Here is a 14,559-nt window from a genome sequence, read left to right as displayed (position 1 = left end):
TTTGTTTTGTTTCATTTCTAAAATCCAATTTTTGAAGTTTCTTGACCTGCCGACTCCACCTCAGAGGAAACACTCAAACACATCTCTCACACTGTGTACCTGTGTACTGTTGGATCAATATTGGTGTATTTGTATGTGTGTGTATGTCAGAGGGAGAGAGAGAGAGAAACCATCAGAGAATCAGAGAACATGCATGTGACACCCATTATAATAGACTTGTCATTCCATCATACCTAGATGCTGCTCCAATGTAAAATCACTATAATATTCCTATCATATTCCAATAGGACTTATAGTGTGTCTGTGGCATTCAATAGTGAGTTTAGAGCCTCATTAGTGTAGTTTATGATATTTTCCACTATTGGATTTTCTGTGCTATATGTTGACCTAGCTGCATAATATTTAAAAGTTTTGCTGTGATGTGTGTATGGTATTCTTCCTGGTTATAGGTTCTCTCTGGTTAGGGTGGTAGCAGATATGGCCACTAGTTGGTAGCCTTGTCCTTTCTTTAATTCAAAGGCAGAGGATTATGATGACAGTACATCAGCCCTACCTGTAAAGCCATATGAATATTCATTACTCACAACTTAAATCAGCTCAGAGTTTGATCTACTGGATGCAGATGAACGTGTTCTAGCCTTTTTGTTGATACTCTGCTTACAAATGATGCTTAAACCACTGATTCTGACACATTCTGTCTCAATCAAAATGGAGATTATTCCTCTTGCAAATTAGTCAACAGATAATTTCTTTGCTTACTGTCCACAGTATGCGAAAAATATATTGCCAGTTAATGCATCATCTCTCTTAATTACTGCTAATATGTTTTCATAAAATTTAACAACAAATATATTAAGTATTGACATATATGGAAACCAAATATATAAACATCCTGCATCTTTGAAGTATATATGTATAACATAGGGTGGAAATGTGTGTCAATAAATGGCCACTTCACATACTCGATTCTACATGCATTTAGATGCATTTACATACATGGTACAGAAATAAATGTTCCATGTAAGAGTAGCCTATATTTTGAAATAGCTTGCCGGGATATTTTATGTTTTGAAATATATGTCAGATTCTGTGGTGTACATAGGATACACATCCCCTCACCCAATTTGACACAACAGACACATCAGTACACACACACACACACACACACAGGGAAACGGGAGGAGTGGGGGGGACAGGGGGACGGGGGGGCTGGTACCTAAAGTCTGAGCCCCTCCTCCAGAAAGCCACGGTGCGCCTCTGTTCCAATGGAAACAGGTGGGATCCCCAGACTCCTCCAATCACACACTCCCTCCACGCGGAGAGAGTCCAGGACGGGGAGGCTGGACCCGACCAACTTCCACACAGAGACGAAAAGTAGGGAAACAACATCCCTTCCTGCACGTTGCCGTTTGTTCTGGCCTGCATGTGTGTCTGGAGCTGTTCCAGTGAGTGCTAGCGGGGGGAAGCAGTTCACAGGAGCGCTGCTGAAGAAGTTGCAGCCACTTGGCGGCTGTTGAAGGCGGTGTGTCGCTGGGACGGCTCGCTGCGATGGAGCACAAGTACTGAGCCGATTTTGGATTGTTTTTTCTTGGATTTCACCATATAACCGACCCGGTTTGGGTTCCCTTCGATATTCTTTTGGTTCCTCTGGAAGACTGGACTAGTAAATACTGCGACCATGCCTGGAAAAACCAAGTACAACCTCGTTGATGATGGACATGATCTGAGGATCCCGTTGCACAACGAGGAAGCATTCCAGCATGGGATCAACTTCGAGGCAAAGGTGAATTCCCAGCCAGCTGTAAACTGAACACAAACGTTAAACAGTTGAATTTAAAATATATGTTTTTACAATGTTGTTTTCTGTCCTCTTCGTTATCAAAATATTTGTATCGCACACGCTAGTATAGGCTACTTTAGCCAAAAATTCGTGTCTATAGGTAGACACAGTGGGCTGCTGCTGTGCATTGTACAGCAATGTATTCAAAAAATATTGCAGTATAACCGAGTTACCTTTTGGGAATTGTAGTCTACACATTAAGTAATTCAAAGATTTCAAGTATTTAGCAAACTAAATCTCTTCGGTTGTTAGTTGAGAACTTTTGCATAGTTAACCATTCGCATGATAGGCCCACGTTGGGACTATTTCAAGTAACATTTCAGTGTGTGCTATATCCCGTCGATTGTTTCGTTAATGAGCTGTAACTGTCATATTTTACTTTGCTGGGAACAGTACATCGGCAGTCTGGATGTGGCGCGGCCGAACAGCCGAGTGGAGATCGTGGCTGCAATGAGGAGAATACGGGTGAGTGGAGGCTTTCATCCGAAGCGAAACTCCATTCAAATATCTGACAATTTACTGTTGTCTTGCTTATCGGCAAATAAACATGCCTGGTAGAATGAGACTTGAGGTGTTTCACGAAGAATTTGTGTCCGCATGTAAATTCTGCATACTTATTATTCACCAAGCAGCACGTTATATCGATAAATTTCAACTTTTATAACTAGTTTACACTGCGCTACCAGCCGCCACGGTGTATCTTGTTGGAGCAAGATTGCGGGAATAGGAGGCGAACCAGTTCTACAAAATGAAATTCTATTGAAGAAAGTGCTGTTTGGTCGTTTTGATGTATTCCGAATTCACGAGGTGACCCTATTGATTCGTTAAAGGTGTAAAGTTGTTTTATAGAAAGTAGGGACCTTTGCCGATAAGCAGTGAAACATTAAAGAGTGAGATTTTTGAATGGAGTTTGGAGTACCTTCTCCATATAAGAGAGAAAGGCGCTTATCGGTTTAAGTCAACACCTACATCAGACTGTTAAGGGAAAACGCCCCTATATATTTGGATTATGAACAGCCATTGTGTCATTTTGTGTATGCTAAATGCACATAGTGCTGCTTTGAACATTGGTTAAGCTGCTGGGTGGCCCTTTCCCCCTTAAGCCTCAGCAAATGGTGTGACGAATCATCAAAACAAGGCAAGGCTGAGCAAGAGAGACTTGATGTGCTAAATACAAAAGTTATCATCGGGAAACAGATTGTACGAATGCGAGTTGAGAAAGCAGCTCTGAGTTTGAATGTGTAGGCCTTGCGCTGTCTTGCACTTGTCTCGCCTAGTGGGAGATTGGGTCTCCCATGTGGTCCATCCCTGATTTGGATTTTCCTTTGAAGCAATGCACTGGAGTGGAAGCTCTCTCTCTCTCTCTCTCTCTCTCTCTCTCTCTCTCTCTCTCTCTCTCTCTCTCTCTCTCTCTCTCTCTCGCGCATTCTCTCTCTCTCTCTCTCGCGCGCATTCTCTCTCTCTCTCTCTCTCTCTCTCTCTCGCGCGCATTCTCTCTCTCTCTCTCTCTCTCTCTCTCTCCCTTTACTGCTGTGTAAACGTAAGATTTACAGCCTTTTCAGCCTTAGAAAGTAGACTTAATCTTCAGACTGCTTGCATATTCTCAGCACTTGGCACTGCTGCCCCTCCTCCTAGCTGTCATTCATTGGTATGTCTGTTAGCTGGGCAGTAGTTGACTTGGCAACCTCATGTAGGTCCAGTGGTCTAGTGGTATTTGAGGTTTTACTCTGTTAAAGTGGTAGGTATTCAGTGATTCGCCAAGATTCCCACCACCCGTTTTGAGTGCAAAACCAAGCTCTTACAATGATGACCTCATACCCTGCAATGATGACTTCATACCCTTTTTTTTCTCCTCGCACAACATGCTCACACACATGCATTGTAAATAGCTTGCAGTTATTAACCTACTGAATGTAGATTAGCCGCTGCAAGTAAGAGTGGCTGGTGGAGCGCTATGTGCATGTTGCGTTATGTTGAGGTTCATGTCAGCGGGACACCCACACGCAGGCACGTCCATGTATGCACGCACAGTCGAGCAAAAGGTGCAAAAATTTTCCTATTAACCTTTTCAGAATAGTGACCCCCGCTATAAAGTGGACCTCCTGGTGTGCTGCCATGGCAGCTGCTGTTGTTGGCAGGAAAACTGGCTTTGGTTTGGCTCCTCCAGTGTGAAAGTGGTTCAACACTATCCCACTTGGAAGGGAGGTCACCCTGGAAGGCCCGAGGCCACTGGAGTAGCACTAACGCCATTCGTTTCACTTGTGTAGCATTTTACTCTTAGCAGGCTGTTTCTGCACTGTACAGTAAACTGAAAGTTTATTTAAAAACTAAGCAGAAATAAAGGCTTAATGGAACATACCAACTTTTTTGGACAAATCAGCAATGATCAACTTATGTAATGAGAAGATTGGTGGCAGGTCCACATCTGTATGTGCAGTATTTTGTGAACTACAGTTCTTTTCAGATTATTCAAAGCATGCTCATACCATCCACTAAATACTCACAGTGCGCTAAAACACTTGCACACACCACAGTGAATAGGCTACATAAATGCTGGTCATGAAACTGGTACTGGTATCTTTACATTTTGCATCATACAGCAGTAAGTTGAACAGTTAATAAGCTTGTTTGTCAAGAGGTTGCTGTGTTCTTTTGTAGTTTTATACTAAGGAAGTGGAAAGAGCTTATTGCATTCACTCTTACTGCACAGCTGTTGAATGGATATCTTGGATGATGGCAGAGTTTGCTACTACATGTAAAGGCTAGGTCACACTAGATGATTTGTACACCGATTGTCTGTCCGGTCTGGCTGGGCTTGTGTAGTGTGAAGCGGTCCAAGACTGACATCTGAGAGTGACCCAGGCATCAGCCAATGGGAGTTTAGTTCAAGGAGGAAGAAAAAGAGAATGAAACGGATATGAACTCTTTTTTAACAACATCAACTCCCACTCGCATAGATATTTACATCAGTAGAGATTCCCAACTCCACTTGTTCCACTCTTGATAAATTCTTATACAGTTTTATTTGGAGGAATAAATGTCATATAAAGTGGTATAAATGGCAGCATGCCTGGATCAAGCCACACAAGTGTGCAATTACAAATTAAAGAAAGAAGCCTCATATAAAATTCTGCATCAATGCTATCCTTGTCATAATGTCATAAACTACATTTGTAATGTAAATGTGAACTGTAGCCTCTGTACCATGGAGCAAGAAACGGTAGAAAACCTTTTTTGTAATTATATTTAGCCTACACCAAACTGTTCTGGATGAATATGAATGTTTTTGAATGACAGAATTGAGTAGTGCGTGATCCCTCGTCTTCATGTGTGTGACGCCCGTCTTTGACCTGTCGCCTACTGTGAACTGATGGGATGGCCAGCATTTACTCAAGACCAGTGGGTCAGTCTGAACTTGTTGTTGTCTGACCTAAGCTTAAGATAGCCACAACAAGGCTTTTTAACTTCTTCATATAAAAATTAGACTGCCTTGGCTTTCTTCCTCCTCGACGGACTCCATTTTTGCAAGAGGCACCGTTTTTGACAGTCGAAAATAGTCAATGGAACATGAAGCAAGAACAGACTGTGGTATCTGCTTTCATCATGCGCTCTCATGCAACTCCGATCCCTTCTGGAGCTGTTTAGAGGGAGTTTTGTAAATTGATGCTGCCCACAGTGCCCGGTCTTTTCCCAAGATTTCTATCAGTCTGTCTTTCTGCACAGTCAGTTGAAGTCATGCGGGTTGCTAGGCAACTGGTTGATGTATGGTGTCATTGTTCATTGTGTGCATGAGTCACCTGTAAGCCAATAGCTGATAACAAACTAATGACACGGCAAAGCAGGAAATGGCCACCTCCGCCGGAGCAGTACACACAGCACTGCATAGTTCTCTCTCCTTCTCATATGCGCACACACACACACACATACACACACACACACTTTTTGCTGACCATGTTACCCTGGAATAATTAATTCTTGTTTCTAAAAATTGAATGGGGAAACCAAATCTATCATAGTGTCAGAGTCTGACCCAAGTGCTTGAGTTGAGAAGTAAACTGATGGAAAAAAAAAGATTCAGCTTCACTTGGTGGAAAAGAAAATGGAACATTCACGGCAAGCAAAGTTTTCTATTTATTCCTTCACCAAGTGTATCTGAAAATTTTGTTTTCTCCCCACTTTTTGGCTATGAAAGATTCACATTCGAATGATGCTAATCATCTGATGTGGACTGGAGCTGAGCTTCAGAGAGAGGGAATGATCACAGTTAGAAATGAGTCTTCCCTCACCTTTTTCTCACCCTTAGCTCACCAATCACCGGAATCCACACTGAGATGGACTGTGTAATGAAAAGAGCCTTATAAATTGAATTTATTATCATTATTATCCGGCAAAGCACAGTAGTAGCTTATCTGCTCAATGGGAGAGGAGACCTTTGCCGTGAATTAAAGGGATTAATTTCATATTAATCTGCCTTTGCTGGGTTAATTGACTGTGGGATGATGGAACAGCATGGGATGAGACGATTAGACGTCCGTCTGAGGAGATTGAAAGTGTACAGCAGTGTCGGAGAGGGAGTAAGAGGCAAATACAAATGGGTTCTTCGTCTTTCTAGCTGCCAGGATCAGGGCCTTTGCCAGAATCAGGATCCTCTGTGCGCCATTTTTTTCCCCCCGCAACAAGCATCCGTTTAACGCCAACTCATTTTGGGAAGGACTGGTTGTGGCTACTCTGCTAACCCTAAAAGAATTGAATTATTCCGGGTTTCAGTGGAGAGTTTTACTGTCACATGATGGGCTAAATGCGGTTTCAGAGGCTTTTCCATCCTGGCAGGAATACAATTCTAGGGGAAACACTGAATACTGTAGCTGACCTTTGACCTCCCTGTGGACAGGAGGAAACAGAGAAGAGAATTTCCCCATGGGGATCCGTAAAGTATCACATTAACAATACAATAACATGAAAGACTCACAGCCTTACATGTTGCTGTACATAATGTACGTTGAGGTGAGGCTGTATTATTACTCGCGACAGACATGCTGGCCATGGAATGACTCAGCAAAGTAATTACATGGCTGCTGGTGTCTTTGATTTAGGCTTTGCCGAGAGATAAAGAAAAGGAACAACAGACGGAAAGACAGAGGGAGATTCAAAGAGGTAGAAAAAAGGATTGTGAAGAAAGTGACAATCATTGATGGAGGAACAAAAAAGTAAAAAAAGTTAATCTGTCCACGGGTGGAGAGAGAGGTTGTGTTGTTTAGCGTGTCCGTATTCTCGTTTTATCTCCCGCTGTTTTAATTAGTGGCAGCTAGAGTTAACCTACGTCGGTTTGATTGACGTTAACAAGATATAGAAGCCCGGCGCCCGTCCAATTAATCCACCCCGGCTTAATAAATGTACTCCTCAGCAAAGATGCCTTGCATTAAGGCTGATAGTGCAGAGAAAGACCTCCAAGCGCTGTCTTTTATCACCTATCTAAGCTGCTGTGCTTTTTTTGCAGTGCTTTTTTTTTTTTTTTTTTTTTTACCTCTGTGATTGAAACGCATTTCATCAGCACTCAGTTCTGTCATGCTCTTGTGCTGTAATTGTTCACCATAGCTAGGGATGGAATATTGGAAAAGGTACAGAACCAAATTTTGAGGGTATCAAAAGGTATTCAGAGGCTGCAAAATGTTCTTACAATGAGAACTCATACCTTCTAATTCTGGTTTATGGGTATTTTTTACCAAGGAAATTAATTAATCTGATCCTAACTGATAACTGATCCTATTTACAAAAGGAGATTGCATGTAGAAATGTAGTATGTAGAAACTGATTCACTCCATCAGTTAATGAAATGTGCTTTCATCCAACTTACAAAAGGCATTGAAGTGTCTTTGTAGAACCAACATGGGCTGTGGAGTATAATAGGCGTCCCCAGCCACAGCTCGGGTGGCCAAATACCAGCACGGACTCAAGTGGGACTGCAGCCAATCTCAAGTCTATCAGGACCTTGGTAAACTTGGCTGACATTCTCCAAAGATGCCTACGTATAGCTCTCTCTATATGCTTTCACCACAGCAACTGTGTGGCCTCTTGGGAGCAGCAATACTATCTATTTAGCATGCGTGACTAACAGACGAGGCTGAAGCGCTCTCACAGGAATATGGTGAACGTTGCGCTTTCATGTCGGGTCGAAAGAGACATTGGCTTGAGCCTCTCTTGTCGTCTGTCGTATGTTTTCTCACCATGAAGACAGGCGCGTGCACACACACACACACAAACCCCTGCTGGTTTACCTAATCACATTATAAACCTAGAGAGGAGCGCTCCTCAAGTAGCAGAGTGCTAAACACACTGAAATGTTTGCTATTTAGCAGATGGAGGATTTTTTCAAGTGCACGCTTGATATCAATTTTCTGCTCTCAATTAATGTAGCTCTCCTCATTTCCCTTTCAAGTGCATGGTACTTTCAGTGAAGGTGCCCTCCAATTAGAAGGCGAGAGGCTTTTAATTCCCTGATTGAAACCCTGTTCACTGACCCTTTCATCCAGCAGCACTAGGTCATTTGTCATTGGGTGCCAGAAATTGTTAATCATTAATCAGAGTTTATTGTTATTTTGAACTGAAATCGGTAACCGCATCATTCAGGAGAGTTTTCTCTCCTGCTGGATTACACAGATTAAGAAAGATTCATGCTCCGCGCCAAAGGTGGCTGTCTGGAAAATAAATTGTAGTTTGCTCTCCTTGACTGCTTTTTTTTTTGATGGGTGAATTCACTCGTAGTCTACAAGATGTGTGAATTCGACAACTGCGCATTTGTCCAATCACTGGGAAATGGATGCAGTTCTAAAACTAGAATGGCCCTCGTTCCACACAGCTGAATGGACAGGCCCATAGATTTGAATGGGAGGCGTGAAGTGGGCAATCACAGAAAACAGTGTGTGTCTGTGTTTGCCAGGTGGAAATTGAACAAGTTACAACAAATAAAAACTGCACGCTTGCCAGTGGTGAGCATCCTGTCAAATAATGTAATAAAATAAAATCAAACTATTAACAACTTAACATTACTGATAACATGCACTTAGCAAGGCCCACTATGGTAATGTTACATCCTCAACAAAGGATTAAGCCCACTTTCAATGAAGAAGTCCAACAAGCAATATGCCAAACCTAAATCAAACAATGTAATTTTGTAAAATGACACAACTTCCCTTAACAGCAAACCAGGGAAGTTGAAATTAATCTTCTACTAGCTAGCCAAAGGCTTCAACAAGCAACTTGAATTGTAGAGAAATGTGAAATGGGGGGGAAAGCAATCTCCCAATGCAACGGCGGTGAAAAGTTGTGTCAGCAGGAGCAGTGACTTGCAGTCCATCAGCTGGACTATAAAGGTTACTACCACATGCATTTCAGACATGGCAGTTCAACAAGGGCCTAATGGAAATACTGTAGACTCTTAGCCACATCAGCACATGGAGATACTTTCCCTTTTGGCAAGCATAAAAATGTTTGCGCGCCACACACCATGAAGAAAGACTTCCCTGAAAGAAGTCGCAGGTATTATTTTCCCCTTATTGAAGCATGAATTCAGGAATTGGTGATGGAGTTAGGCTTCTCTTCATTTGTCCTTGTCACGGCTTCTTTGAGGTGGCTAATGATTCTTGCTAAAGCCTTTTTATATAAAATAATCTCTTTTAAACCCTCTCTTTGTGCTCTTGCAAACCCTTTTCTGTTCCTGAGCTCCAAGGTAGGGTTGGTGTTGAGCGGACTCTCTGCAACTTAAGGTCAGAGTTTAAAGACGAGATGAAATGAAAAATGCCTTTTTAACCCTTTTAGATCACATCCCCGGTCATACTGTGCACCTATTTAACAATATATGCCAAAAAAAATACCAAAAATCAATTTCATTGTATTCTTATATCAAAATTCAATCATGTTTTCTTCCTGTAAAACAAAATATGCCGTGTGCTTACGTAAGCATGCCCGTAACTAATTTCAACCAATAATATCATGACATCCACCCATCAATCAATCTTCAACTTTTAGCGCACAGAGCTAAGAGGCTAAGATTCATTAGTTAGCTAGCTAGCAACAGCATGGTACTTCGGTGTGTCTTCGGGTGTTATGACACGCCCACTTTTCAACGTTCAAATCAAATTCCTCCCAACGTTATGTCCCGCCTGTCTTTCCTGTTTCACTCGGAAATACGTCACGATACGGAAGTTAGATACTCTCGAAATGCCGTTTCATCTCGACTTTAAAGGTGAAAGAGTGAGCTAATGACGACTCCTGCACGGACGATTACCCTGCCTCCGATTGACCTCCCTCCTCTTCCTCCTCCTACTCCTCAACTTTTGATTTTCGGCACACTGGAGGAGATTGGATTTGTAGATCAGTCGAGCATGATGGCTACTGGTGTAACTCAAGTTAATGTGGTGTTATTCAACAGGCACTTGCTCATGCAGAATGTCACATTTATTGAGGTGTAGCGTTGACATTTTCTCCCATACTGGCAGGCTATGAGCGAAGGGCAGGTTGTAAATCCTACATAGGCCGTCTTTTCATAGTGGTTAATGGTTAACTAGGTTTGTTGTCCACCAGATGGTAAATAGGATAGTAAGCTGATGACCATTCAGAGACAGCATGTGAACAGTATAAGTCAAACTCTGCATGGTCCATCTTGTCTAATATTAAGCTACATCAATTCCCATGAATCACCATTCACACTCCAGTTAGTGAGAACTGTTTTTTTTCCTACAAGCCTTCTCTGCAACTTTCTAGGAACGGGCTTGCAAGTTAGTAATATTGCCTCCTTGTCTAGATATGCGTGTGTGTGTGTGTGTGTGTGTGTGTGTGTGTGTGGGTCCGACTACTTGTATTTGAAGCCCTTTCGCTCACCAGCGGCTGACTCCGGGCCAACGGCTTTCATGTCTGACTGACCTCTCTTTCTACTTCAAAGAGCTGTGTGTGCGTGCGTGCGTGCGTGTGTGTGTGTGTGTGCGTGTTGTCTCTTGACAACAACCCGTGCCCTCTTCGTTACTGACCCAGAGAGTGGAGGGAGTGCCAGGAAACCCCTCCTCCCCTCCACCACACACACACACACACACACACACACACACACCTCCCGCCTGGTTCCCACAGAGCAACTCAGCGCTGTAAATCAACCGTCAATATCTTTCACTCCTGACCCCTTCTACCTCTCTTTACCTTACCCTTCTCTTTGTTAATTTTTCTGTTTTCCCTTCTCTCCCCTCTCCCTCTCCTTCGCTTTTCTCTCTTTTCATTTTCATCCCCTTCTCGGTATCGTTCGTTGCTGCCAGCCCCCCCCCGCCCCCCCCCCATGCTGTCCTTTCCCTCAGCAATCTGTTAAGCCAGTCACTTTGTCCTCCCCTTCATCAGCGCCTGAGTGAAACTTTGGCTGATTCACGGGTTCTTTTCTCAGAAACAGGGGGGCCCTTTGTCAGCCCCCCGCCGTAACTAATGGAGACACCGACTTAATTTGATCCCTCCCCTCTTATAATTAACGTCCGCCGCGCCACCGAAATATAACTCATTCCGCAGAATTTTTATTAACATTTTTAATCCCGGGATCATTAAAAAAAAAAACCCCAGAGATAAATATCCAGGAACCGAGCCCTCCCAGTTGCTCCTGGTTTTTCGGAGGAGGGATTGTTGTGTTGATAACGCCCTCGCAGCCAAAAAATCACTTAATAAATTAAAAAAAGAGGAGGTAGACATTTAGTTTTCGTTTTTTCCAACCCTGTGAGGACACGCAGCTGGTAAATGACTATAAATCTCATAAGCTTTTGCAAGAGTTTGCCTGCTACGGCCAGGTGCGGAGGAGAGGATCTTATATATACACACACCTGCTATCTGTGCATTAGTGTTATATCGTTTTCCTGCTGGTTTAGTCGGGGGAATTAGTCCCGATCCGGTGGGTTTGAGTGTTTGTGTATAATGAAGACATGCACCCATTTCAACAGAGCCGAAAGAGAGAGAGAGAGCCCCCCCCCCCTCCCCCGCCAACATCCAAGCTGACAGTGACAAACTCGGCAAACGGCCTCAAAGTGAGTTGTCAGCAGTCTGAAGTGCGTTCCCATTCCGTCTTCACCTTCTCCGCTCCCTCCATCTCTTTTTCACCTGTAGTCCTGATGCACCCCGACGACGACGCCCCTCAGAACCCGCCGCCTCACTTCTTCATCTTGTCAGACCGTGTAATGGTGCACAGATGCTGCAGGAGTCCTCCCAGCTCCCTCCCAGCATTTCATTTAGATGTTTTTTTTTTTTACACGCCACACAGATACTAGATGCTCTCCCCCCACCTCCCACCTCCCAGTAAATGTCAGCAATAAATTGGGAGCGCTCCCGGTTTGCGCTCTGAGCCAGGCGGTGATACGACTGTGATCCAGGAGTCGGAGGGAAATGTTAAGAGCGCTGAGTTGGTATTAACTTTCAGATGGTTGCCCCGCAGCCACAACATGGGAAGAGGATGCTCAGGAAAAAGACGCTGCGCCTGGCGCCTTTTTAGGAAGAGCGGAGCGCTTTCTGAAGTTGAGGAAAGTTCAACTTGTTAGGGGGACGTGACCGTAGCTCCTTCCGCTCCTCATGGTCCAGTCAGTCACAAGTCACAAGCCTCTGCCCAAGCCAAGCTGTACACCAGCTAACTGTGTTAGCCAGCTTAGCACGCTAGCTTTAAGGAAAGTCTTTGATAGCCAGCAAGCTAACTATATGTAACACAGCTGAAACCCAGCCAGCTAATAAGCTAGGTAGCTTGATGACATTGATTGATGTTGCCCACAGTCAAGAATAGGCCTAAATAACAGATCATTGATTTGGCCTTTTCATCAACATCCTTAGTGACTGCAAGTATAGGCCTACTTACTCACACTCACATTGGCTAAGATAACCTGCACCAACATGGCTGCAGCTTTGTTGTCTTATATGCTATACTGTCCTTACGCTCTCTCTGTCTCTGTCTCTGTCTCTCTCTCTCTCTCTCTCTCTCTCTCTCTCTCTCTCTCTCTCTCTCTCTCTCTTCAGTGTATGTACTGTCTGTGACTGCTGGCTCTCTTTGTGGCTGGTAAATCATTACACTGGGTTAGGGATGGGTTAGCTAATGGCAGGCCTTCAGTCTGGGTGAGATAAAGCAGCTGATTTGCAAAAGGTGTTTGGACCTTTACTTCAGATGTTCTTTGTTAACACATTATACATCAGGTTGCTGCTCAATACTTCTCATCTTGCCTTCACTTCAAAGGAAAACGTCCCCGGTCCTTATTGCTGAGATACTTACACTGACAATAAAAAAAGTATCGCATTGTCCTATTTATTTACCGTACTCATCATTTGCAGCACTGTTGCATCAGGGTATGGCTCATATTTTTAAGTGTTGGTTCTTTAAAAAGTTAATATTTTTAAATTAGCTGAAATATAATGTTGATATTTAATTTGTCTGTTTTTATGTCTGAATGAACTGTTTCTGTCCTGAGGATTGTCTGTATTGTATTGGCTCCTGCTGATTTTCCTGCCTGTTCTGCAAGATAGACTCTTTATTATACCACCAGTCTGATTTTGCTGAAAATTGGCGAGATTATGCATCTTGTCACTGATTGGCCCAAGAGGTGCCTGCATCATTCGTAGGTTACAACATGTTTACATAGGTAGCTGGCTTAGCTAGCTAGCTCTATGCTAACGTCCGCCTAGCTTGCTAGTTAGCCTGGCTAGCTAACATCAATATGGCTAGCCTAGTTCGCACCGCGAAGAATGGTCGAATAGTTCCCAGTGAATATCGAATAGTATTTTTGCTTGAAATGCCCATCCCTACTAGGGAACCAGAGAGCTGAAATCACATTCAAATAAGCTAATAATTAATTAGGTCTGCATGTCTTTCGCACAAATGCACCATGGGATTTGTGCATTTGGTAGACAGTGGGTATAGTAATTTTATATTCTGAGACCTGGCCTTGCAGTACCACTTCCAGTGCCTGTTGTAGTTTGAAAGTAGTGGAAACGCATCTCTGCAACCGATGCCCTGCAAGGTGCTCACAATGTCGAGGAAAAAAACACCGGATTTGCCCCACGGAGCTGTCTGTGGCTAACCATGGTGGTCTAAGAAGTGGGTCTGAGTCAGTATGTGTGTCTGTCTAGCCAGACAGTGTGGTCTGCGGCTTCTGTGCCGGGTAGCAGTCTTAAGTGCCCCCCCCCCCCCCCCCCCCCGAGGTGTTACGGTGCAGGCGGCTGCTGTTTTAATTGTTGTTGTTGGCTGTAATGGCTGCTGTGAGCGTCTGGCTGGCTGTATGTGTGTCTCGGGGGTAGGGGCGGGGGGTGGAGGGCACTTTGATCCTTGACCACTTTGTCACTCTGTAACTCCTCTTCCCACTGGAGCCGATACACTTGCTCTGTGTTTCATTCCTTCCCTTCTGCAGCCTTTTGCCATCACCCTTTGATTCTCCCTCTTTCATTTCACATTAAAAGGGATAACTGCGGCTGGGGGACACACTAGAAGACTTTTAAACCGATTTTGAAAGCGCATTGCATCACATGCATAGCTACAGTTGTAAATCTGCTCCCATGAGAAGATTAGACAAGGACTGAGTATCACACACTGTCCTGCTGCTGATATCAGGACCTCTGATCTCCAACCTGACACCAATGAAAACACACTCACCTCACTGTAAACTGGGCTCTCATTGGCTGTTGATGGCCTGATCCTTACACACCACAGGACTCGTTCAGGACCCTGC

At 43.7% G+C, this 14,559-nt stretch overlaps 1 protein-coding gene across 1 annotated transcript in view; it reads left to right on the top strand.

Moving 5' to 3' along the window:
• The first annotated feature begins 1,374 nt into the window (after positions 1-1,374).
• The window catches only part of nos1apa (nitric oxide synthase 1 (neuronal) adaptor protein a), a 156,633-nt gene continuing 143,448 nt past the window's right edge, over positions 1,375-14,559 (top strand). The window contains exons 1-2 of the mRNA XM_078285628.1: positions 1,375-1,783; positions 2,234-2,305. Of these exons, the coding sequence (XP_078141754.1) occupies positions 1,679-1,783; positions 2,234-2,305 (177 nt within the window). The 5' untranslated portion in view covers positions 1,375-1,678. The remainder of the gene's footprint in view (positions 1,784-2,233; positions 2,306-14,559) is intronic.

This window comes from Centroberyx gerrardi, chromosome 9 (genome assembly GCF_048128805.1).
Source record: "Centroberyx gerrardi isolate f3 chromosome 9, fCenGer3.hap1.cur.20231027, whole genome shotgun sequence".
Lineage (NCBI taxonomy): Eukaryota > Metazoa > Chordata > Actinopteri > Beryciformes > Berycidae > Centroberyx > Centroberyx gerrardi.
This window is presented reverse-complemented; position numbering and strand designations above follow the sequence as displayed.